Genomic DNA, 26,527 nt, shown 5'->3' on the forward strand with positions numbered 1-26,527 from the left:
GTAAACATGTCCTGTTCGCACCGAGTGGGCCTCTGAAACCAGCTGCTTCAGGTCCCACAGCTCCTCGCTGCTGAACTGAGAAGTCGTGGTAAACACAGACGTCCTGAAGCGTGACGGCCTCCTGAAACAGAAACTGTGTCCTCTTAAAGAGAGCACCTGCTTGGCCTGCAGACGAAGCTGAACTGTCAGCGCTTCCTCAGTGAAACAGAACAGGGTGCTCCTCTCAAGGAGCTGCTTCACCAGGATTCAGACTTCAATATTCAAGAGAAACATCAGACTGACTAATAAGATCTCTCCTGTTGCTGAGACACAAAGTGTTACATTACATTTCAATTCCATATGTTATGATACGTTTTTACTTTGTCGTTACGTTGTCGTTACTTGTTATGTTGTCGTTACTCGTTATGTTGTCGTTACTCGTTATGTTGTCGTTACTCGTTATGTTGTCGTTACTCGTTACGTTGTCGTTACGTTGTCGTTACGTTGTCGTTACGTTGTCGTTACGTTGTCGTTACTCGTTACGTTGTCATTACTCATTACGTTGTCGTTACTCGTTACGTTGTAGTTACTCGTTACGTTGTAGTTACTCGTTACGTTGTAGTTACTCGTTACGTTGTCGTTACTCGTTACGTTGTCATTACTCGTTACGTTGTCGTTACTCGTTACGCTGTCATTACGTTGTAGTTACTCGTTACGTTGTCGTTACTCGTTACATTGTCGTTACGTTGTCGTTACTCGTTACGTTGTCATTACTCGTTATGTTGTCGTTACGCATTACGTTGTCGTTACTCGTTATCTTGTCGTTACTCGATACGTTGTCGTTACTCGTTACGTTGTCGTTACTCGTTACATTGGCGTTACTCGTTACGTTGTCGTTACTCGTTACGCTGTCGTTACGTTGTCGTTACTCGTTACATTGTCGTTACTCGTTACATTGGCGTTACACATTACGTTGTCGTTACTCGTTATGTTGTCGTTACTCGTTATGTTGTCGTTACTCGTTATGTTGTCGTTACTCATTACGTTGTCGTTACTCGTTACGCTGTCGTTACGTTGTCGTTACTCGTTACATTGGCGTTACTCGTTACATTGGCATTACTCATTACGTTGTCGTTACTCGTTACGTTGTCGTTACTCATTACGCTGTCGTTACTCGTTACGTTGTCGTTACTCGTTACGCTGTCGTTACTCGTTACGCTGTCGTTACGTTGTCGTTACTCGTTACATTGTCGTTACTCGTTACATTGGCGTTACACATTACGTTGTCGTTACTCGTTATGTTGTCGTTACTCGTTACGTTGTCGTTACTCGTTATGTTGTCGTTACTCATTACGTTGTCGTTACTCGTTACGTTGTCATTACTCGTTACGTTGTCGTTACTCGTTACGCTGTCATTACGTTGTAGTTACTCGTTACGTTGTCGTTACTCGTTACATTGTCGTTACGTTGTCGTTACTCGTTACGTTGTCATTACTCGTTATGTTGTCGTTACGCATTACGTTGTCGTTACTCGTTATCTTGTCGTTACTCGTTACGTTGTCGTTACTCGTTACGTTGTCGTTACTCGTTACATTGGCGTTACTCGTTACGTTGTCGTTACTCGTTACGCTGTCGTTACGTTGTCGTTACTCGTTACATTGTCGTTACTCGTTACATTGGCGTTACACATTACGTTGTCGTTACTCGTTATGTTGTCGTTACTCGTTATGTTGTCGTTACTCGTTATGTTGTCGTTACTCATTACGTTGTCGTTACTCGTTACGCTGTCGTTACGTTGTCGTTACTCGTTACATTGGCGTTACTCGTTACATTGGCATTACTCATTACGTTGTCGTTACTCGTTACGTTGTCGTTACTCATTACGCTGTCGTTACTCGTTACGTTGTCGTTACTCGTTACGCTGTCGTTACTCGTTACGCTGTCGTTACGTTGTCGTTACTCGTTACATTGTCGTTACTCGTTACATTGGCGTTACACATTACGTTGTCGTTACTCGTTATGTTGTCGTTACTCGTTACGTTGTCGTTACTCGTTATGTTGTCGTTACTCATTACGTTGTCGTTACTCGTTACGCTGTCGTTACGTTGTCGTTACTCGTTACATTGGCATTACTCATTACGTTGTCGTTACTCGTTATGTTGTCGTTACTCATTACGCTGTCGTTACGTTGTCGTTACTCGTTACATTGGCGTTACTCGTTACATTGGCATTACTCATTACGTTGTCGTTACTCGTTATGTTGTCGTTACTCGTTATGTTGTCGTTACTCATTACGCTGTCGTTACGTTGTCGTTACTCGTTACGTTGTCGTTACGCTGTCGTTACGTTGTCGTTACTCGTTACGTTGTAGTTACTCGTTACATTGTTATGTCATTACGTTGCCGTTATGTCGCTACGTTGTCGTTACTCGTTACGCTGTCGTTATGTTGTCGTTACGTTGTCGTTACGTTGTCGTTACGTTGTCGTTACTCGTTACGTTGTTGTTACTCGTTACGTTGTCGTTACTCGTTACGTTGCCGTTATGTCGTTACGTTGTCGTTACTCGTTACGTTGCTGTTATGTCGTTACGTTGTCGTTACTCATTATGTTGTCGTTACTCGTTACGTTGCCGTTATGTCGTTACGTTGTCGTTACTCGTTACGTTGTCGTTACTCGTTACGTTGCCGTTATGTCGTTACGTTGTCGTTACTCGTTACGCTGTCGTTACGCTGTCGTTACGCTGTCGTTACGTTGTCGTTACTCGTTACGTTGTAGTTACTCGTTACATTGTTATGTCATTACGTTGCCGTTATGTCGCTACGTTGTCGTTACTCGTTACGCTGTCGTTATGTTGTCGTTACGTTGTCGTTACGTTGTCGTTACGTTGTCGTTACGTTGTCGTTACTCGTTACGTTGTTGTTACTCGTTACGTTGTCGTTACTCGTTACGTTGCCGTTATGTCGTTACGTTGTCGTTACTCGTTACGTTGCTGTTATGTCGTTACGTTGTCGTTACTCATTATGTTGTCGTTACTCGTTACGTTGCCGTTATGTCGTTACGTTGTCGTTACTCGTTACGTTGTCGTTACTCGTTACGTTGCCGTTATGTCGTTACGTTGTCGTTACTCGTTACGTTGTCATTACGTTAAGTTACGATACGTTTCGCCTGCTTCTGAGATGTAACATTAAATTTAGGTTACGTTACATTATGTTACAATATGTTCTATGTGACCTGATGTGATTCCATACGATACTGTAAGATACGATAAAATATGATTTAGTAGGGTACGATCCGTTTTGATGAGATACATGACTTTAAAATATGATACATTACGTCTCAATGCAATTCCAAGCCATGCCATGGTGTGTTACGATACCAAATGATACCAAACGATATGACAGGATATGAGAGGCTAAGAAAAAGGAGGACGGAAAATATACATACACAAAAAAACGTAATCATAAATCAGAACAGAAAAATCAACAGAGTAAAGCAGAGCATGTTTGTCAACCGTATAATTCACGAATTTCATACCTTCTAATCGTGGCTTTAAATTGGACCAACAAGATCGACTCTGTTGAGTTTTAATGTTTTGATTCCCAGTGCCTTTAAAAACTCCTGATAGTTGGTCTACAGCTGCAGGACTCGGGACAGTCACTTGAACAAGTCATGCAGTGATTCTGGGACTTAAAGGCAGGGTTGGTAATTATCAAAAACTAGCATGATCTTGCAAGAAGCATTCCCACCCCCACGCCCCCTCACTTACACGCACGAGCGCTGTTGGTCCAGAAGTGGACCTCACCTCATGCTTTGAGTGTGGGCAAGGGTAGAGAATGAGCAGGGAGACGGGGAGGCATGTGATTGGTTCATCAGATTGGTACCTGGTGGCAGACATTGGTCAAAGTTTTTACAGACTTACAAACTGATACAGATGATGGATTTTCTTTGTTCCTTTTTCAGAGCTCATGAGTTATTAATTTCTGTCAGGACCTAAAGACAATTTCAACCAGAATCTTAAAAAAGTGGATCTGGAGGAAATGACCAACTCACACAAAATGACCAACACTGAATCCAGGAATTATATGTGTGGTGAAATGACACCAACATGCCAGTCAGGTTTGCTGATATTGAAGCTCAACCAACCTTTATACAGGTTAGAAATCTCAGAGCAGAATGATAGACTGACTCTGTGGTTTAGGATCGGAGGCAGTGGCATCACTGAAGTCCGGGACAGATAAGACAGCTTCAGTCATATCTGCACACATATGTTTTCCAATCCTTGCAGTCGTCTTGAAGTAACACAAGTTTTTCTTTTGGTTTGTGTGGTGATGGCTGACGAGAACAATCAGTGACCATGCCTGAGCAACAAGTGCGTCCACTTAACAAACCGTTCCATTCATCAGTTTAAGGAGAGGTTTCAAAACGGTTACAGTAAAAACATTTTCCGGGTGAATGACCTGAGGTGTGGACGGAGAAATATTCTATAATTAGAGCGGAGGAGCTGCACATTCCCGCACGTCACACTTAATAGCTAACACACAATGATATCTAACACCTTCACATTGTTCTGTGGCTCGTGTCATATTATCATTACAATCTCACTGAGCATGTTTTGTTGGGCGTTGAAAGAAGAAGAGAAGGTGCGGTAATCAAACCTTCAAAGAGAACTGTCAAAACATGAACGTCACAGCTCAAACAATGTAATCCTGCAGCTCAGAGCGGAGTTTTTTGCATTTTTAGGCTTGGTGAATGGTAATTAATTGTTCTTTGCTCTTGAATGGATCACTTTAGGTCATGAAATGAGACGAGACAAATGCGACTTGGCTGCAGCGTAACAGTTTGAGTAAGGGTCATGATGTCAAAGTAGAGATCAGCAGTCAATCTGTGTTTTTATACATATACGAGATCAAATAAAATACAAAACTTAATAAATGTCCCGCTAAATTTGGAAGAAATTTAAGTTTGCACATTTCTCTTATTAAGACATCGTTTAACTTTGAAGTGGTGAAACAGAACCGGCTGCATGCTTCACAGGTCCATAATACAGCCAAAGAAATTACAAGATTTCAACAATCTTAAATAAAGGGCCACTCATGAGAACGTAAGAGCGAGAGGAGGATTTGATCGAAATGTTACAAAAAGTTGAGACACAAAGTTGAAATTTCCAGAGACACAAAGTTGAAATGTCCAGAGACACAAAGTTGAAATGTCCAAATTTGAAATGTCCAGAGACACAAATTTGAAATGTCCAGAGACACAAATTTGAAATTTCCAGAGACACAAAGTTGAAATGTCCAGAGACACAAAGTTGAAATGTCCAAATTTGAAATGTCCAGAGACACAAATTTGGAATGTCCAGAGACACAAATTTGAAATTTCCAGAGACACAAATTTGAAATGTCCAGAGACACAAATTTGAAATTTCCAGAGACACAAATTTGAAATGTCCAGAGACACAAAGTTGAAATGTCCAGAGACACAAATTTGAAATGTCCAGAGACACAAAGTTGAAATTTCCAGAGACACAAAGTTGAAATGTCCAGAGACACAAAGTTGAAATGTCCAGAGACACAAATTTGAAATGTCCAGAGAAACAAATTTGAAATTTCCAGAGACACAAATTTGAAATGTCCAGAGACACAAAGTTGAAATGTCCAGAGACACAAAGTTGAAATTTCCAGAGACACAAAGTTGAAATTTCCAGAGACACAAAATCTAAATGTCCAAATTTGAAATGTCCAGAGACACAAAGTTGAAATGTCCAGAGACACAAAGTTGAAATGTCCAGAGACACAAATTTGAAATTTCCAGAGACACAAAATCTAAATGTCCAAATTTGAAATGTCCAGAGACACAAAGTTGAAATTTCCAGAGACACAAAGTTGAGATTTAAGTTCAAAAACAATGTCATGAAATCATACGTTTAAACACTTTTTGATTTTAATTTTATTCCCATCATTTAGTCTTTTCTTTTTGTTGTTATTCTCAAAAGTGCATGATGACAATAAGTCTCCCTCCTCTCATGATTTGTTTGTCATGTCTGGCTGTCACCCTCTTCCTTAAAATAGTCTGAGTTACTGTAAGAAGTGTTGAAACCAACATCTGGGCTCCCCCTATGCATAAGACTACAGCTCCCAGGATGCTCACTTCCGGGTCGAACGCCTCCCAGCCAATGAGACGCCGCCTGGATTGATGGTAGCTATGTGGGGCACGGGGCCAGCACGTCTAGCCAGCTCGAAGTGCCACGACTTCACAGCAGAGCACGGATTCTCCAGCAGCGGAGTGAGGAGGGGGACAGCACTGGAAAAGAAAGCTAGCTAGCTAGAAAGCTGGGACGAATAGTTAGCTTTGCGCAGAAACTCTGACCAGTCTCTCCATCCTCGTTTTAAAATCAAGCCCACGGAGCTCCAGCACACAGAGGTAAGAGTGGGAATATTCTGTTTTATTCATTGATCCAGCGGCGGCTAGCATGGGAAGCTAACTCCTTCAGCTAGCTGCCAGTACAGAAAGACAGCTGATTAAAGTTATTTAAAAAGATCTCAGGCTTTTCTCCCCTCTGGAGCTGTTTAGTTTACGACTTTATTACGTCGTTTACGGCGCAGTTTCGTTACGTAAAGCGACACTTTGTACCCTAATGTGCAGCACGACAGCCAAGTTCATTGATTCAAAGTGTTAGCTGAAATGCTAACTTAAAGGGAATGAGTAAAAAAAAAAAAAGAAGGATAATTTACCAAATTATTTAAATAATAAATGACTTTACGTTTGAATGCATGTTTGAATGGTGAAGGTCCTTAACGGTTAAAGTGTGATAATCTTCCTCCTGGTTTGATCAAGAGATCTCAAGGGGGGGTTGGCAGCACCCTTACTGCAAAGTTTATTCAAAGGTCTTTGGTGAGAAAAAGAGTGTGTGGGACTTTTCTGATTCTCATTTTCACAAGGAAAATCATTTAATTAGATGTATTTTGTGTGGATCCTGAGGGGGGCGGGGCTTGGCTTTTCATTTATACAAACTGGAGGGGGGTCGGCTCCAAGGGAAATAAAGGTCGGGAACCTCTGCCCTAGAGTTCAACTATTCAACACTGAACCCCTATGTTCATGGTATCTCACAGGTATGAGGCCTCAAGGTGTTTCTGTAGTTTTTCTTTTATGATGAGTCATCGAAAGCTGGGGTTCTCAACTGGTGGGTCGGGACGCAAAAGGGGGTCGTGTAACTGTTTTCGGTTGGTTGAATTATGCTAAAAATTGTGTGAAGTCTCCTAAGTCCTTTTGAAACATGTTTGTTTCAGTTTCTTTGTTCTGTCACATGTTTCCATCTGAGGTCCAAACTTCTGTAATTCTTCATTGAATAAATCTGATTGGTTGAAAAATATCAGACAATTGGGTTGCAATTTATTTCAAGGAGAAGTTTGTGGGGGTTTCCTGAGGCTGGGCCAGTTTAGAACCACTGATCCTAAAGCATTGGTTCCCAGCCTTGGGTCCGGGACCCCCTATGTGGGGGTGCCAAAGATCTCCGGGGTCTTTTGGTGGAAACGTGTATGTAGGTATTTACATACCAGAAATAAGACAGCAGCTCAGTCTGTAGGGACAGGAAGGTCGCCGGTTAAAGTCTTGAAGTTGGAGAGGTGTCAGTCCACTTCCTGAACACTGCCGAGGTGCCCTTGAGCAAGGCACATAACCCCCCCCCCACCAGCCCCCTCGCTTTGACATCTCTCCATCAGTGCATGACCACAGGATCCTGGGGGGGGGGCGGGGGTTATATTAATGCATAACTTCTATGAATAACAATCAGATTAGCGTGAGTGTAAACGCATCGCGGTGTGACATCAGCGATAAGGACCCTGCCAGCTTTTTAGACCCTGACATTAAAACAGACTCTGGACTCTGTTTGATGATTCTGAATCTGCTCAGCAGTTTATTTTTTTTTTTCTTCTTCACCGTATCACAACGTGTGTTTCTCTCTGCTGTGGTTTTCTTTCTTTTTTTTGAAAGCGCCCTGCATTTAAAATATTTTCTCCAAGCAAGGAAAAAAAACTGCTGCAAGATAAAAACCACCAAATGTGTTTTCAGTGTCCCGGAGCGAGGGATTTTTACTCTCCTCCAACTTTTCTTCCCTGCAGGCTGAGCGTCTCGGTTTGTGACAGGCGCCTTTAAGAGCCTTAAAGGGATGTCGTGTTTTTTTATACAGTGCAGGAAATTAACACTTAACTCGAGGCAGCTCCTGAAAAAGTTTGGCAGTCGCTGTAAAGTTTGTTTACTTTACCTACTTTAGTCTGTAACCCCATTTGCTCCACTCGACGGCCTGGTTTTCACTACATGCTCTAAATTCATATTAAACTTTAAAATAGTAAGTAGTCGGTTGATTTAGCACCCAATCTTTCTATGAGTTTAAACGCTTACTCCTCACACTAAAACCACAACTTTTGGGCGTTTTGATGGATGGAGGTTTTTAAAGACGTGTAGTTTCACTAAATCCACGTGGCTTTCTGAGCAGCAGCCAGTGTGATGTGCAGAGAAATAAAAACTGATAAAGAAGACAGTAAGTCTCAAAGCAGATTTCCAGGAATCTTTGTGTGTTGTATGTTTTAAGGGCGAGTGCTTCTCGACCCGGTGCTGTTTGTTGTTTGACTCCATGTTTACTTTGGCATAGTTTGCAGAAGTTCATCATGTTTACGGTTAAAGCGGTCGGGTAGATGTGAGGCTGAATTTGGAGCGGAGTGAACACGTGTTTCATCCTAAGTGGTGGGCTCTGAGCAGCTGATAAGGTTTGCCCCTCTGTTTCACATCGCTGAAGTTAAAAGGTGAAACAGTGACACCTTGAGGCCGTTAGCGGTAAAGACTGGGGCTCCTCTCCGTCCAGCTTGTGCTCTTTTCTTTTTTTCTTTTTTTTTTATGACTTTCTATTTTTATTTTACAAAAAACAAATCAGCAGTAACATATGGTTTACATCTGTTTGTTACAAATACCCTCTACCCCACCCCCACACAAAACTGTAACACAGAGGGGTCAGCAGGTTGCTTGTGCTCTTTTAATGCAGCTGCTGCTCTCAGGTGAAGTTTGATTGTTGTCCATGCCATGTGTTTTAAAACAAGTCTGCCTCTGTTTTTTTTTTTTAGGTCAACTGAAACTCAAAGGATGGATATCTACGACCCCCAGACTCTTGGGATAGTGGTGTTTGGTGGATTCATGGTGATCTCTGCTCTGGGGATCGTTCTCGTCTCCACCTTCTCCATGAAGGAGACCTCGTACGAGGAGGCCCTGGCTAAGCAACGCCGCGAGCTGGGTAAGATCCAGCCTACCCGCTCCGACAAAAAGAAGAAGGACAAAGTGTCCGAGAAGAAGAGCCGCGGAAAGAAGAAAGATGAAAAGCCCAACGGAAAGATCCCGGAGCCGGAGAGAATCCAAGAGGAGGCTGACGTCGAAGATGGGGTTGAGCCCGTCGCTGCACCGGTTGTAGCTGCCACTCCCGCTCCCGCTCCTGAGCCGGCCCCTGCTGTGGAGGTGAAACCGACTGCTGCCCCACCACCGGCAGAACCCCAGGTCAAGGCTGCACCTGAACCGACCCCTGCTCTTGCTGATCCCTCACCTGCACCCTCCCCGAAAGAGAAGAAGAAGAAGAAGGTGGCCAAGGTGGAGCCAGCTCCTGCCCCGGCACCAGTCAAGCCCTCTGCAGCCCCCGCAACCGCCCAGGCTCCTGTGTCCGCCAAAGCAGCCGCCCTATCCTCTGCATCCGCCCCAGCCAAGTCCGCCCCTGCACCGGCCAAGTCCGCCCCTGCACCGGCCAAGTCTGCCCCTGCACCGGCCAAGTCCGCCCCTGCACCGGCCAAGTCTGCCCCTGCACCGGCCAAGTCCGCCCCTGCACCGGCCAAGTCCGCCCCTGCACCGGCCAAGTCCGCCCCTGCACCGGCCAAGTCTGCACCTGCACCGGCCAAGTCCGCCCCTGTAACCGCCAAATCTGCCCCTGCACTGGCCAAGTCTTCTCCAGCTCCACCGAAGACCGCCCCGGTTCTGGAGGCAGTCGCTAAAGAGGTCCCGGTGCTGGCAGTGCCCCCGGTGGGATCTCAGCCGCCTGCTGCTGCTGGAGGAAAAACCCAAGAGCCCAAGAAGAAGGCCTCCAAGAAGAAGGCGGAGCCTGGTGAGCTGATAAGTTTGACAGAGTTACAAGTTTGTAGCTGTACTTTTTAACTTCTGTTTTAATCTTATTGTTTTTGTTATTACTCAAAAGTGTTTTTAAAGATGACACTGCTACTCCGTGGATAATCTCACCCTGGGGAAAGAATATCGCACAAAGTTGACAACAAACTGATAAAAAAAACGTACAATAAAGTTAAGTTAAAATCAAACCAGGAAGAAAACTAACACACTTTAACCTTTAAGGACTGTCACCATTCAAACGTAAAGAGGGAGTAATTTATTATTTAAACAATGCAGACCTCGGCCCTGTGATTGGTCTGCTATGTAGCATCGCATTTCCTGATTTTACAACATTTCAGTATCACTGCCACTTCCAAAATTCTGCAGACGGAAGAACGCAGAGTAACCGCAGAAAGTAGCGCTAACGATGTCGTAGATGCAGTGGAGATTTGTCGCAGAAAGTATGTAGCGCTAACGATGTCGTAGATGCAGTGGAGATTTGTCGCAGAAAGTATGTAGCGCTAACGATGTCGTAGATGCAGTGGAGATTTGTTGCAGAAAGTATGTAGCGCTAACGATGTCGTAGATGCAGTGGAGATTTGTTGCAGAAAGTATGTAGCGCTAACGATGTCGTAGATGCAGTGGAGATTTGTCGCAGAAAGTATAAATCTGTCTTAAGACTCTGAAGGGCATCACATCACCTGAAGTTTCACATGTGGCCACTTTGCAACAATCGCAGCACAGCACTACGCTTCCTCTAGGTGTTGGAGACATTTCCCTGATCAGAGTTTGATTATTGCAGAATCTCTGCATCCCAGCTGTTCCCACCTCGAGGTAAGAGGGCTCTTACTTGAAGGTTTTTGCTCACAGTCTTCAGCACTAAAACCGTATCGGCAGCGCTGATGAACTTCTCGCTGTGCCAGTGACAGATGAAGGTAACGTCTGGCACTCAGCCGTGGAGGGCAGAGAGCACGCCTGCTTGTGCAAACACCACTGCCCTGTTTTCTTAGCTGACAAAGGCTCTCAGTGCCCTCACAATGAGTGAGGAGGAAGGGGGGGGGGGGTTGTGGTTGTGTCTCCGCCTGGTGCCACAGCGCCCGCTCGTTTTTGCCACCAGAAGCTTGCCAAGAAGACAAAATGCAACCTTGTTCCTTTCCTGGGTCTGTGTGGGAGTTCAGAGCTCACAGTGACACCATAATGAGCTTCTTGTTTTTGAATCATTCTTGACATATTGAATAAAATATCTTGTGTTTTTTTTTTTTTGTCTCCGTCTTAAGTGGCAGCCGTGGACTCTGCTGATGCTCCTCTGTACCTGCCCTACAAGGCTCTGGTGTCCACGCTCAGCAGCATGGTGTTCAGCGAGGGAGAGGCTCACAGGCTCATCGAGATCCTCTCTGAGAAAGTCGGCATCATTCAGGACACCTGGCACACGGTACGGGACACTTGATAGTGAAACCCCCCTGCAGGGCTAGTCAAAGCATTGAAGCATACAGGCGTTATATATTTTCTTTCTTTTCTTTCTTTGCATGTGTGTTCTTTCAGGCCTCTCAGAAAGGAGACCCAGTGACCGTCCTGAAGAAGCAGCTGGAGGAGAAGGAGAAACAGCTGGCGGCAGAACAAGAGGACGCTTCTGCAGCAAAGAACCGCCTCAGAGAACTCACCAAGGTTAGCCAACAAGGACAACAAACCTGCGGACTTCTTAAACACTCTTATCTGATCAATTAATATCCTGCAACCTCTGAAAGACCCTAAAGGCCCTGACACACCAAGGAGATCGTCAGTCCTAGTTGGACCGACCCGAGCATGCCTCTGTAGTCTCCATGCTTTCACCCATTAGTGCGGTTTCTCCTTATTTGTCTCCTCCGCCTCTTCTTTTCTTTTTCCACTAAAAGACCAAGAGCTGACAACGCCAGCGCCATTTTCAACTTTTTATCAGACATTATTCTGCATTAGTAGACGACCTATAATACGAGTGGTGACCGACAGCGGTGTGAAAATGGTCTTCTCGTATCATAAACAACGAACTACCACCCCCTGCTGGTATGGAGAGATATTACCTCTCATGTTTGTGGTGGTTGGCCGTCAGCTGTAGTCTTTGAGGTGTGTTCAAGTGCAACATTTTGGCTAAGTTTGAGGCGATTTTGAGGCGACGCCACAGACGGCCTTCGTCGCCACTAGTTTTTTGCCGTCTGCTTGGTGTGTCAGGGCCTTAAGTGGTACAGTAACTTCAAGTCCTCTGACTGCTTCGAGAACTTTACTGTTTCAAGATTCAAAATGCTCCAAAGCAAAAACCCCAAAAGTGTCTGCAACTTTTGAGTGTAATATCAAAGAAGCAGGGACCTTTTGGGGGGTAAAAATAAAGTTATCAGGACTTAATGGAGACTCTTCTGCCTGCAGTGGAAACGCACAGAGAAGCTCTATAAGTCCTTAGTGCCGGGGGGGGGGGAGGGGCTTCTTGCATTGAAAGACAGCTAAATTATCATAAAGTAAGAAAACAGAATCACTAACTGGATGAAATCTCTGCTGTTCAGTTTGTCCTGAAGGTGGCAGCAGAGGAGAAAGCTGTGCTCATACCTCAGTTAAAGGTTCAACTCTGAACATGAACATTGTGTTTTGTCTTGCACCTTTTTGTCCTGAAGGTGACAGCAGAGGAAAGTTAACAAGGTTTCCACTAACAGGACACGTCTATCAAGACACAGACAGCGGTCTCTTTTGTTTTTACACAAATTCCCTCATTACATTTAGTTACATTTAGTATGTGTATGAAAAGTTCTCCTAAGAGGATCAACGATTCCCTCTGGTGGATGACGGATCATAAAGTCACAGACACCTTTCTGCCCTCTGACTGTGCTTGTCTGTGTTTTCAGGAGCTTTCTGCAGAGAAGTCAAAGGTGGCCAGTGTGGAGACGAGGCTGAGCTCGCAGCTGAGCAAGAGGGAGCAAGAGATGATCGCCCTGCAGGCTCGCATGCAGGCCAGTTATCAGGACCACGTAGCCCAGACTCAGGCCCTTAATGCAAAGGTAAGCTCTCGTACATAACCGTTTCCTGGGGGCATTTTCACACCTCTAGTTCCTTTGCTCTCGTCTGAATCTTAGAGGTATTTGTTTCATTGTTGCATAAAAACCTCAAGTTTGATGACATTTACAAGCAGACCAAAATGAGAGATGTGTCAGGAAGATGTTCTCTGATTGGTCAAGGGAAATCCCAGAAATAAACAAAGAAAAGTAAAGCGATATGGTTTGAGAATGAGGCCCAACTAAGGCTGGAAAATAATATGTTGATGTGCTGGAGTCGGTGAAGGCGCTTATGAAGACAGTTCAGGAGAAGGTGCACGTTAATCCTCCTGAACCAGGACCTGCACATCATCCACTGAAACTGTTTCTGAAGATCCACCAGGCCTCCCTGTGGTCTTTAACACATGTTCAGTGGGGCCCACAAAGGTCACTTCCTGCAGTTGGGTCGGATCGAGCTCGGTTCATGTTCTTACTTAAGAACCAGAGTTTGAAAAAAGCGGGCAGAGACCCACCTTTTCAAGCGGTCTCGGTACGGTGTTTGGTCCGCACCAGGGTTTGATTGACAGTTTTCACACCAGAGTGCAAACGCACTCAAGTTCGTTTTAACCCGAACAACACAGGTTAGGTGTGAAAACACCCTTAATGTACAGCTGCACATAAATTACCCTCTAGAATATTGTGCTTCTTGTCGGATGTGAAAATGCATTTATTTATTTATTTCTATTCTCTTTTGCAGATCGTCAGCCTGCAGGAGCAGCTGGAAAACGGCCCGAACGCTCAGCTGGCTCGCCTGCAGCAGGAGAACTCGATCCTCCGCGACGCACTCAACCAAGCCACCAGTCAGGCTGAGAGCAAGTGAGTCCTCCTCCTGAAGCAGAAAAAGAGGCCGGTGTCGTACCTCTTTATGTACTACCCTAATGGGTTGTCATGAAGCCAGATATTTCAATCGTCGATACAACCTGTGTTCAAACCATTTCAACAAGAAACACCTCCTAGAAGAAACCCAATCTTTAATCAGTGAAAAAGCAAACAAACCCATGCATGTTGTTTAAATTGCACAAACATGTTGCCAGCTTTTTTGGTCTAATGTAGACAGTGTGACCTCCTAGATTCTTAAAGCGTTATTACATTTCACTACCACCCATTGCATAAAATAACGGCACGTGGCATTGAAAATTCTGACAGCCTAAATGGTGCTTCAGGTAACAATTGAGTGCAGTGAGTTCTCCGACTCTCTCTCTCTCTCTCTCCCTGTGTCTCCTTTCCTGATCCTCTCTCCCTTCTCTCTGTCCACAGACAAAACGCAGAGCTGGCCAAGCTGCGTCAGGAATGCACAAAGTTGACCAAAGAACTTGGAGAGAAGTCAGAGAGTCTGCTCGCTGACGAGCACGTCAGGAAAGGGCTGGAGGCCAAAGTCTCCGCCGCTGAGAAGCAGCTCTCCCTGCTGCAGGTCTGCATGGCTTTTACTTTACATGTCGTCTTGATTTTTAACCTTTAAAATAAAACAAAAAAGCAGATTGTAAGTTACTGAGTCTCCTCTAAAATTGCAAGCCCAGGCAGTTCCCCCACCTCTGTGCTAGCCCTCTAATGTTATGGGAGGTTTTAATTGCCTGGTAATCACAGAGCCCAGGGCGAGATTGGAATGCAGCCATACAATAACAGGGCTGCAGGGAAAATGCGTCTCAGCAACAGCTGGAAGGCGTGCATGTCTGAGCACCTCTTTTCCTGCAGCTGGCTGGAAAAGACCAAGAACATTTACTTTTGATACCAAAAGTACAATCAGTGAATATGCTCTAAATCTGTTCTTCCTCACTCAATATCTGCCGTTACTCTGAGCGTGGAGCGATTGAGTAACTTCCACTTCCTGACAGTCCAAAGTTCACTCGAGCATTCAGGGTCTTTAAAGATGTTATGATATAGTTTAGTCCTAAAGGAAACATGCATGGTTGTACATGAAAGGACTTTGCTGCGCCTGTGAAATGTTTGTGTCGTCAGCCGTCAGTGAGCCGCTTTGCATCTGTAGATCCAGACGCAGAGAGGAAAGATAATCAGCTCCAGTTCAAACCACTTCCTACAAAGACACTTCCTCAAAAAAAAAAAATCTGGACAAATAGCACAACGTGGCGTTTAAATGTCTTAATTTAATTTGTTTTCAAACACGTCCCTGAAGCCTCATATCTGTGCGACTCACCTTTTTTTATATCGTCCTCTGATCAGTAACAGGAACAACAAAGAACTCGAGTTTGGACCATCCAGAAACTTCTGGAGCAAAACTAGAAGTGAATTAGTTTTATTTATTTAAAAGTCTATTTGTAAAGCGACGCCACAAACTACCGTACTACCCTTAAAGCCTTTACTGCCAATTTCCACAAACTCGGTGTGTAGTACTGTTTTGCTCTGTCGTGTTGATAAAGTGATGGAAAATACGATCATGAGTGGGTTTATTGTGTTTTATTTTGAAATTGACCGGATGTTCTGTGCGTTTCCTCATCTCACCTCCTGTCCGGGTCGATCTCTTCTGTCCAGCTTGCAGCACGCACGTCGAAAAATAGGCTTGCAGCGTATTTGAACCGGAGCAGAGCGTGGTGCAGCTGCAGAAATAGGGAGATTGATTAGAGTGACATCAAAGATGGTGTAGTGTGTGTGGCGCTGACGGACGACTGCACACTCTGAGTATGTGGAAATTGGCAAATACACGAGAGACGGTTCAAAACAAACTCTGGATTCTGGATTTTTCTGCCCGTTTGATTGCAAACTGTCACACAATAAAACACTGACTCTCTCTGACACTCTCTTTTTAAAAAAAAAAAAAAAAACATGTTGTCCCATATGTCGGATATTTGTCATGATTTCGATTCGTCTTCTCTCTTCGTGTAGAATTTTAGACCCTGACGTTGGAGCTGGTGTGTCCCATGTGAATCGATCCTGCAGAGTCGGGGTGGTTTTTGTGTGTCTCTGCTGCCCCCCTGCTGTGTTTGTTGACACTTCTTCTTCTGCTGTTTTTGTTTCCAGGCCAGCCAGGCAGAGAGCGAGCAGGCGCTTCAGCGGAGACTGGAGGAGGTGTGCGAGGAGCTCAGGGACACGCAGAGTAAGAACAGCAGCCTGCAGGCCACTTTAGACGAGACCCAGACGGACAGCAGCTCACTAACAGGTTAGAGAACGCGGTCCTGATGGGTCAGCAGATGTAACAGCTTAAAGTTCTCTGTGTTGACGTGTAGGACCAGAGGTTCTGTCATTGAGTATTTAAAACACAGAGCAGCTTTTGATCGTGTGTTTTGGTTGTTTTTTACTTTGTCCCGCAGAGTTTCAGGCTAATATTGGGAAGTTGGAGGCGGAGCTCAAGGAGCGCTCGGCTCAGGTGGAAGCCCTCACAGCTCAGCTGGAGGAGACGCAGGCGGAGAAAAGCCAGCTCGTGCAGCAGGCGGCCTCCATCAACTCGCTGCTGGAAGCTAGTCAGACCAAAAAAGAGGAGGAGAACAATCAGGTAGGTGATGGACTGCCAGTTCTCTGAAATGACCTGATGCACCGCAAACACTAACCTCTAAAGACGTGTGTGTGTGTGTGTCTGATTCAGGAGGGGAACTCTGCAGAACTGGAGCAGCTAACGCTCAGGTGAGTGTTGGACTTTCTTTTTCCATCAACATCCTGAGGTGTTCAAAGGCACACATTCGTAAAATAAATTGGTAAAAGTGGAACCGATTGTTCTCGATTGTGAGACAGCAAGCCTTAAATGGTCGCATTACGATATGATGATGCACGACCAAGAGGTAACTGTGCTCAGGTCTTATTGGGCCTGGAGCGAGGGACCAGGGGAGTGAAGGGGAGTGATCATGCTTGGCACAGTAAGGGGGCAACAAGGCCTCGTGTGAGTGTGCCCTGATAGGTAGAAGTTGTCAAAAATACCTTCACTACACTACAAGTACTGCCACTGGAAAAATCTGCTTTTGTACAATTATCTGTGCACATAAGATAAGATAATCCTTTATTTATCCCACAACGGGGAAATTTACAGTGTTACAGCAGCAAAGAGCAAAGATTGCAAACAAAAAGTGAACACAGTACACAATTTAAATAAAAAAATAAAAATTTAAAATGTACAAAAAAATAGATACCACAATATAGATTTAAAAAAATAGATCAGCTGAGAGCTGCAGTTTTGACAAAAATATAGTCAGAATATTCAGTGTAACATTAATGTCGACATCAACACACTGACTGAAATGCTCGTCCCGTCTGCAGCCTTCAGCAGAGAGACGACCAGCTGAGCACGCTTCAGGACGAACTGAAGGAACTGCAACAGAAGCAGGAAGCTGCAGTAAGTAATGCAAACAATGATCACAGTGATACACCTTTTCCTTTAGTCACACAGCAAGGTGGACACAGTGATGCCTTTAACAAACAAACTGCCGTTCTTACAGGAGAACACTATCGTGGAACTCGAGCAGAGAATTAAAAGGTATTGTGATTTTCCTTCCTCAGAAACAAAATATGAGATTTGACTTTGAGATTTGCATCTTATTTATTCTGTTTCTCTTAAATTGTTTCAGCGAGGACGCCGGCCTCATCACATCACTTCAGGATGAGCTGAAAAACCTCAAAGAAGAGATGTCACAACTTAGCAGCGCACCAGTAAGTGTTCCTCACGACGTGATGCATGAACTAACTTCACTGAATCTCATCTCAGAGGCTCATTTTCATTTTCACTTCTGCAGCAGACGGACAGCTCTGCAGAGATCACACAGCTACAGAGCAGGTAAACAGGAAGAGACGCTACGAGGAAAAAAAAGAGGAAGTCCTGCATGTTTATATATTAGATATTGATCTCTTGTTTTGTCTTTTTTTATCTTTATCTCTAGCCTGACAGAGAAGGATGCTCTCGTCACATCACTACAGGAGGAGCTGAGGGAAGCGAGAGGGAAGATGACGGTCGACGCAGTGAGTGCTCTTGTTACTCACTGGAGGTTTATCGATGAGGAGGCTCAGCTGATAATCGCCCCCTCCCTGATTTATTCTGTTTTTTCTTCTGTCAGCAGAACTCTGAGGCTGAACTAACAGCTCTTCAAACTCAAACCAAAGAAACTCTACAGACGCTCTTCCCACAGATCTCCATAGAGACAGAGCAGGTGAGAAGAAGTCCGTCACAGCAGGAGATTTATTTTTTTATTTTTAAGATTTATTTTTGTGCTTTTATTTGAGAGACAGGACAGTGGATAGAGTTGGAAATCAGGGAGACAGAGAGTGGGGATGACATGCAGGAAAGGAGCCACAGGTTGGATTTGAACCTGGGCCGTGCGCACTAACCACTGTGCCCCAGCAGGAGATTTTTAAAAGGGCGGGTCAGAACTATTAGGGCTTTCACCCTTGCAGAAAACTCCAGAAAAGCTTTTTTCAGGAGTGCATATGTGAACACAGTTGTCTGATATTCTGTGTAATAAAAGTGTTTTTGTGTTTTTCGTCCTCGCTCAGTCCGACTGGTTACAAGTATTCACACAGAGAGCTCAGGAGGCGCTCAGCCCACAGAGCCAGCAGAGTCAGGAGTCTCAGACGAGCACGGCGTCACCGGTGAGTCACACTTCAAATCTGTTACTTTACACAGAATGTGAAATCGTTCCTCTTAAAGTTCTGACTGAGTTTTGGTTTTTTTTTGTTTCAGGAGCTGCTCGAGAAACTAAAAGAGGCGGAGGAGAGTCACAGCTCGCTGCAGGCTGAATGTGACCAGTACAGGACTGTCCTGGCAGAAACTGTACGTGGTGTATAGGACGCACTTTTACTTCCTATTTTTTTCATCTAAAAAGCTCCGACTTGTATTTCCGGTTCGGCCAATATAGTGGTAGAAAATGCTGACGAACACGCCGTCATTACCGGGAGTGCAGCAGGCGCTATATTTTATATTCAGGTCTAATTACAGTTTTTTTTTTCCTCAACTGTTTAAAGGTTATTGTTTAAATGTCACATATATTTTTTATCCCTGCACGGGTTATGTACATTTCTTGTATAAGTCTATTTTTAATTGCACAGTTTAAGTTTGATTCATCTAGGGGGATTCTTTAAATCTTTATTTCAGGTTAATATATATGTATTGGGGGGGGGGGGGGGGCGTCGGTTTTGTGGTTAATTTGTAACAAATGTTTCATGTCATGAACGTCTTTGTAACCTGCTACTGGATGCTTTGAATTTCCCTCGGGATCAATAAAGTATCTATCTATCTATCTATCTATCTATCTATCTATCTATCTATCTATCTGACACAGCCGCACTCAAACTGCTCTTTGTAGACTTTGTCGAGCGCAGTGGAAGTTATTGCGCATGACGACCGCCAAAATCCGCTGGCGTCTTACACACTGGAGCGACGTATGTTCCTGATTTTACAGTAATTAAATATTACAACAGTTATTTATGTTTCTCTTCTTCTTTAGGAGGGGATGCTGAAACACCTGCAGAAGAGTGTAGAAGAAGAAGAGCTTGTATGGAAATCCAAGATGGCCGACTCAGAGGAGCAGCTGAGGGTGGTGAGTAATGAAACATCTTTATTTTTTAAAAACTTTATTGAAACCTTCATAATATATTTAAAACATAATGATCTCTCTTCTCAAACACTCCCAGGCTCTGGAGAAGGTCGGCAAACTGGAGGCAGAAAACCAAAGTGTAGACCAGGTGAGGAGTTTGAACTTCCTCTCCAGGTTAATCCTGCAGGTTAGTGATTTCTGCTGCTGCTGCTGCTGTAACAGTTGTTTTTCTTTTGGCTCTTTGTGCAGCTGAAGGAGCAGATGATGCTTCTGGAGGCTCAGCTGGAGAAGCAGTCAGAAACCCCGGGGAGCTCGGAGGAGACGGAGCAGGTACACAAGCAGGTTTTTGGATTTCTGAACCGCACACCGGAGGGAGCTCTAAAGATTATTTATCTTTTTATGTTCCTGTTTGAAGAAGGGGAACTTCCACAGAGTTTGAATTTAGCATTTCATTCTGGGATTAAAGTAATTGAGTTTATTTTTATTCTAAATTTATTTCAATCAATCTTTATTTTTTGTTCAGCCTAAAATCAGAACTGTTATCCACAAACAGAGCAGGTCTCGACCTTACTCTTTTTTTGTACCATGAGCACAACATCTAGCAGGGTTAAGCCCCGTGTCCACCTGCCGTTTTTTTCTGAGCACCATCGTCTTTTTTCAATAGTTTTCAAGGAGGAGAGAACACCTCCCCCCCAAGAGTCTTTTTTTGCTCGTTCACTCTGAGCTGATTAACTTCTTCAGAAAGTCGATGCTGATGTCACCGGCGCTCCTTTCCAAATGTTTGATATTCCCCCGTATTTTTGCCTCAGACGGATCGCGTCTTCTACCCTCATCCTCCTCGCTCAGTGTCCAGAAAAAGTACGAGGACAAGCATCCTCAAATATAAAAAATATGCAGTAAAACAGAGCAGTGTGGGTTCATACAGCAGCGGCCGTGGTCAACAGACTGGTTGCCATGGAGACGTCTGCTCATCCACACGTTGTGTCCTGTGTTCAGGTGAAGCTGCAGCTGTCAGAGAGTCAGAGCCAGCTGGAGTCGGTCCAGAAGGAGCTGCAGACACAGAAGGAGGAGCTCGCACAGGTGACTACACTGACACTCTGCTTTCCCGTCCTCGAGGCGTTCATATTTAAACACCTGCCCCTCAGGTGAGATTATAATTATATGATGTCACTTATCATGGGATTTATAGAAACGCCTCCTGAAGCCTACACAACCTGTCGGGTGAGGAGTCACCAAAGTGGGGGGGAAGTTATTGTGATTAGTCATTAGTGACGGCTTCCTGTTTCAGGTCAGAGAGCAGCTGGGCGAGGTCACGATGAAGAACGGCCCCGCTGAGGCTCCGCACAGTCAGGTCAGGGTGCAGACGTCACAGGGCACCCGTCACTTCCTGTGGGAGAGTACTGGACTGGGACTTAAATAATCCATTATCTAATAACAAATCAACAGAATTTATCTTTAAACAAGAAGAAGATGATGATGATGTGCAGACATTGACACCTGTGTTTGTTTGTTTGTTTGTTTGAAAAAAGCACAAAGACAACAAATCAGAGTTGTTGTTTTTTTTTTTTTTAAGTGTCCTACTCATTTATTTCTTTTTAAAGGAATTCCTAATACAAAAAATAGATATTTTACATAGCCTACTGAAGTATGATTTTATCACCAGTATTACTTAGATGATTTTAAATAAAATGAAAAAGGCCAAAAGTGGGCTATAACTTCTACTCTCATTAGATAATGGTCACTTATTGTGAAATACTCTTTATTTTATTTAGATATCTTTATCTAAAAATATGAGTCTAGCCTTTATTTTTTATTTTTTTAACAAATCAGAGTTAAGATATTTTGCTGTTTCTGGAACATTTTATGCTCAGCGATGCCAGTGACACGTTTTTTAAAAAAAAACTATCGCTTGTTCTTTTAAAAAAAAAAACTTTTTGGGTGTTTTGGGAGCCGAGGAGTTCAGAAGGACTCACCCTCGATGCTCTTTTTAGTGTTGTAGTACTTTTTATTTAATTACTTTTTTATTTATTTAACCAGGAGAACCTCATTGAGATTAAGAATCTCATTTGCAAGAGTGTCCTGGCCAAGAGGGGCAGCAGCACAACAAAGAGTTCCAGACAATAAACACAGAGTATAATTACAAACACAGTTTAACACGTCCTGAGTCACAGAGCAGAAAGTCATTAAGCATCTACAACTTGAAGCATCTTCCTCCAACACCTTCAATCTACTTTTAAAATGATTTAAAGAGACCAGCTCCCCCAGACACAGATCATCCTGCAGGAGATTCCAGGCCGCCGGAGTACTTGAAATCGGTCCTGGTCTTAAGACCTCTTTTTGGTCTCGTCTCTGAATCCAGAGCATTTTTACTCGGTCTTGTCTCAGACTGGGCAGATTCCAGATTTAAATCAAGACCACCACCATTTTTATCTTTCCTCTTCCCTTTTTCTAAAAGAACAAATCACTTTTTATTCCCTGGTTACGGCCGTAGTGAGTGACACGCCCCCTGCACACATGATGAGGCATGTTCAGTGATATTTATGGTCTTGGTCTTGACTCGGCCTCGATCCCCAAATGTCTTGGTCTTGTCTCGGTCTCAGAGCACTCTGGTCTCGGTCTGTGTGGTCTTGACTAAGACACTTTTTTATTTTTTTTATTTTTATTGCACAAAAGAACATAATAGATCGATGGAAAAACAGACAGTACATAATGATAAGTTAATTAACAAAATATACATTTTGAAAGAAATGTGCTGGAGGAGCCAAATAAACCCAGAGGGGCTCGTCGAGTGGCCCTCCTAAAGATTTATACCCAACCATGTCACTAACCTGATGACAGTTCACTCCATTAACTGAGATGTTCCATCTTTTGACGCCACTGTCCCAACATTTTGTGACACGTGTTGCTGGCCTGTAATTCAAAAACAAAGACTTTTCTCAGCGTCAGCATTTGATGTGTTGTCTTTGTGCTATTTTCCATCAAATATGGAGTTTCAAAAGTTTTGCAAATCATCACGTTCTCACTTTATTTACATTTTTTGATAACAGGGTTGTAGTTTCAAAAAGCATTTCTTTGTGTTTGGACTCCACACGTACTCATGCCCATGTTCTGAATCAGGATGTTGTTGCCACAGCACACGGATACTGGGTTACCCGTGACGCGTGTAAAGCAGAGCAGTGTTTCCAGTCCTTCCAGTACTCGTCCAACACGGCAGCTGTTTACGCTAACCTCTGTTTGCACTGACTGAGTGGACGTAACTCTAACCACCGCTCTTTTCTTTTCTTTTCTCGGCATGCTCACTGACACCTTCTTTTTGTTTTCAGAATTTTTGTGTTGCAGAAACTTTTGTCTCTAACTTTTCAGCTTTTCACCTGAATTAGTCCCAGAAGAAACTAACATAGCACACACGTCCAGCAGCTTTTTGTGTGTGTGTGTGTGGGTGTGTACACTTTGCATACACATGGGTATGTGTCAGAAGTCTTTCTGTGTGTGTGTGTGCTTATTGTACTATGTCCTCTTTGTCTGCCGTCAGGTCCAGAACGAGCTGAGTCAGACGACCGAGAAGCTGCACGGGGAGGAAACCCAGAGGCAGCAGCTCTCTGAAGATTTCGAGCAGGTAAGAGATAATGGTCATGTGCTCGTTTACTTTAGTTTAATCGTTTATTTGAATCAGGGACAGTGTACAAAAAAAACCCATTAGTCTTAGAAGAGAAGAGATGCTTTGTACCAGATTTAGCTATCTAGCTAATTTCCATCTGTTGTCACTGGGAAGGTAAGGTGACTAATAAAAAACTCTCAGGGGGATTACATAAGTGTGTGTTTGTGTATTGTCAACCTCCAGGCCCAGAAGACTTTAGTAGAACTTCAGGCACAGCTGGATCTTCTGAAGGAGTCTCCACAAGCGGAGACGGAGGATGTCGCTCAGCTAAAGGTGGGCAGCTCCTTCAGTCCGGTACTTAAACGACGGGTGGGCGGGGGGGGGAATGGACGCAGCATAGCTTGCATATTTTTGCATGCCGACATTTTATTTCTTCTAAGGATGTGTGCAGTAAGTCGACTAAACGATTAAGCGTTGTCACCTTCTCTAGCTGGCACCAGGACTACTTGTCGGTTTAACTAATTATTAGTGTTTTTGTAAATTGAGGCTCAGACCGCTTTGAAATCCTAACCCGTTTAAAGAACGTGGGAAACCACAGACATGAGGACAGTTTCAACTAATTTTTTAACAATGCAATCCACCGAGCGCACACTCCAGATGATTCAGTCAGACCGTGAGGCCACACGCCTTCTGTTTCGATTTCACAGCGGGGATTCCACAAGACATGAGATCTCACAGAAACTTGCAAGATAAAACGTGACCTCCATAAGAAAAACCAAATATGGAGGACGATCCACGTCGTGAGCTGGTGTGCGTTCTGTTTAGCAGCTAAAAAGGAATGTTGGTGATGTCCTGGTTGAGAAGTTTTTGTTATGTTGGATGTGAGCTGTAAAAGTATGCAACATCTGGTCTGCTCGCTTTCATTGGCTACTGCGGGTATTCTGTCCTGGGCGGCCCGATCTGGAAGCGTAAATATCAAACATGATTGACAGAAATGATTCCAGATCGGTGAGCAGTAAAATAATGGTATAGAAGCCACACATGCTGTTAAAGAGACAGCCGCTGATAAAAACCGTTTCAGACAGAGGCTGAAATGAAGGTTTTTACAGACACCAGTATCAGATAAATAATTAATTCAAATCGTCTCTTGAAGTTTCTTAGACTGTTATCATAAAAGTAGAACATGAGGATCATTTGGGATCCATCTATTGAATGCTTCACCCTCCCTGTACTGTTTTTAAATGTTTGTCCTTTGGGAGTAATTCTTGTTCCTTGTGTTGTGGGATCAGGAGCGCCTGGAGAAGGAGAAGAAGCTTTCCAAAGACCTCGGCCAGGCGGCCACCAAGCTCCAGCAGCTCCTCAAGGCCACTCAGGAGCAGCTGACTAAAGAGAGGGACACAGTGAGGACACTACAGGAGCACCTGGATGGAAAGGTGACCAAACCGCAAACAAAGCAGTACCGCTAAAAATAATTTCCGCCTTGCTCATACTCATCTTGTTATTCTGGTTTTTTTAAGGGAGAATACGTGGAGCTGAAGGAAGGAACCTCCGTCTGAGAAGGAAGTCCGCTGCAGACACTACAAAAGAAAACCTGCCAAATATGCCTTATGATTACCATAGTTATGCATTCCAAAACTATTTCTTTCTTGTACTGTAGTTGATTGCATTTGTTGCAACTGTAGGAAAATCAAATGTTTGATATGATGAACATTTCATGGTGAGATTTGACGAGCGACTCCTGCTACGATCTTTATTGAAACCCCACATTCCATCAACGATTCTGGCTGTGTCAGAAGTTATTTATCCCCCCGCCTCCCACCGCCTTATATTCCAGACATTTCCCCCATAGTTCAGTGTTAAAAAGGGAAACCGATTGTGCGTCAAACGTGCATCAACCTGTGCAATTACTTTGTATGTCTTTTCTATGTGGTTGAATGATTGGGAACATTTTACGGTTCGATGTTTCATTACCTATAGGGCCTGCTTTTCCTCTGAAGCCGGCTGCCAATAACATGCATCAACAATTTGTATGAGTGAATAAACTACAGTGTAGCTCTACGTTTGTCATTTTTTTATTCAGTGTCGCAGCAGCTGAAGGCCTCGTCTCCACAAACTGCGTTTTAGGTCACTGAAAACTCACCTTTAGTAAAACTCCTTCCAGGGTGAAGATTTTTTGATCCAGCAGATGTCGCCCTTGAGCACCAGCATGAAACCAAAACAACTCGCGCTGCATTGTTGTGTTAGCATGCTAATGCTAGCGATCTTTATTCTGCTCGTATCTTCACACTGCATGTAAATTGACCTGAAATGAGCGTGATCTAGAAACACAGTTAAGCAGTGAGTACAGTATGTTATTCTTCTTTTCTCTAGTCCCTCAATTAAACAACTTTTATACACGAGGGGAGGAGTCAGCCGGCCGTCCAGGCGATGTAAACAAAGTGAAGATAGGACTCTGAAAACTCTGAAAACATCACAGACAGTGGGACTCGGGTGTTACACCCATTGTAGACAGTCATGACTCACAGAGTTATTTTCAGAGGAGATACTTGATTTCTACATTTAAGAGTGAAAAATCACATTAAGATGTTTCTGTGTAGACGGGGAAAACAGAGTTTTGTTCTTGTATCGTCACGCTTGCTGTCACTTTTGTTGACATGAGATTAGTGCGATGGCAGATGTAACCAAACTAGCGCTGGTGCTAACGTTGCTAACTGGACTTTTTACACGCTCACACACAAACATACACAGTTAATCTCCCACTGTGTTGACGAGGAGAGACGCCTGATTGGACGACTTTCTAAAATGAAATGGTCGTTGCAGAGGAATGACGAGAACATTTCGACAGGTCAAGGTCATCGTTTTGGACTTGGCGTGCTCATGACAGCTGTAACGGTGCGTTTTGTGTTTTCATGGGGACAAAGAGGTTTTTGAGAACGTTGAGTGTGTGGACGGGATTTATTTATTTTTTTAAACAGAGGAGTAAAAGAAAAAAAAGAAAACGCTTAGGTGTGGTTAATGCAAGCAGGAAGAAAAGTTGGTCAATCTGACTTCTAATATTTTGACGTCAGCGAGGCCGAACTGAAAATCTCATGTATGCACGAGTCACATGAAGCTCTAATGGTCACAGCGGGCTCTGGGTTTATCACCTTGCGTGTTAAGAAAGCCGTTTCATTACTGCTGCGGAGAGGAAACCTGGAGTTTCTGACAGGAAGTGTTACCACATCCTTACAGTTTTTCATCACACAGCAGAACAGAGGTTAGATATTCTCATTTTAGTGCTTCTGATGGTTAACCCAGGA

General features: G+C 43.9%; 1 protein-coding gene across 5 annotated transcripts; it reads left to right on the forward strand.

Moving 5' to 3' along the window:
* The first annotated feature begins 6,174 nt into the window (after nt 1-6,174).
* On the forward strand, nt 6,175-25,286 carry rrbp1a (ribosome binding protein 1a). 5 transcript variants are annotated; one of them, XM_061039423.1, is made up of 27 exons: nt 6,177-6,399; nt 9,093-10,111; nt 11,388-11,542; nt 11,653-11,775; nt 12,978-13,130; nt 13,861-13,979; nt 14,421-14,574; nt 16,137-16,275; nt 16,427-16,608; nt 16,699-16,736; nt 17,364-17,439; nt 17,543-17,580; nt 17,672-17,753; nt 17,837-17,877; nt 17,981-18,059; nt 18,155-18,247; nt 18,591-18,686; nt 18,778-18,867; nt 19,541-19,633; nt 19,728-19,778; nt 19,880-19,960; nt 20,627-20,710; nt 20,919-20,981; nt 23,163-23,246; nt 23,472-23,561; nt 24,518-24,661; nt 24,746-25,286. In XM_061039423.1, exons 2-27 carry the CDS (start codon nt 9,112-9,114, stop codon nt 24,782-24,784), a joined length of 3,387 nt encoding a protein of 1,128 aa, XP_060895406.1. In that variant the 5' UTR covers nt 6,177-6,399; nt 9,093-9,111; the 3' UTR covers nt 24,785-25,286. The 5 variants fall into 5 exon arrangements, with proteins under 5 accessions (XP_060895410.1, XP_060895411.1, XP_060895406.1 ...); XM_061039424.1 differs by having other exon boundaries at nt 18,158-18,247; XM_061039426.1 differs by lacking the exon at nt 20,919-20,981.
* The last annotated feature ends 1,241 nt before the right edge of the window (nt 25,287-26,527 follow it).

The sequence above is a fragment of the Labrus mixtus genome, chromosome 6, assembly GCF_963584025.1.
Source record: "Labrus mixtus chromosome 6, fLabMix1.1, whole genome shotgun sequence".
Taxonomy (NCBI): Eukaryota; Metazoa; Chordata; class Actinopteri; order Labriformes; family Labridae; genus Labrus; species Labrus mixtus.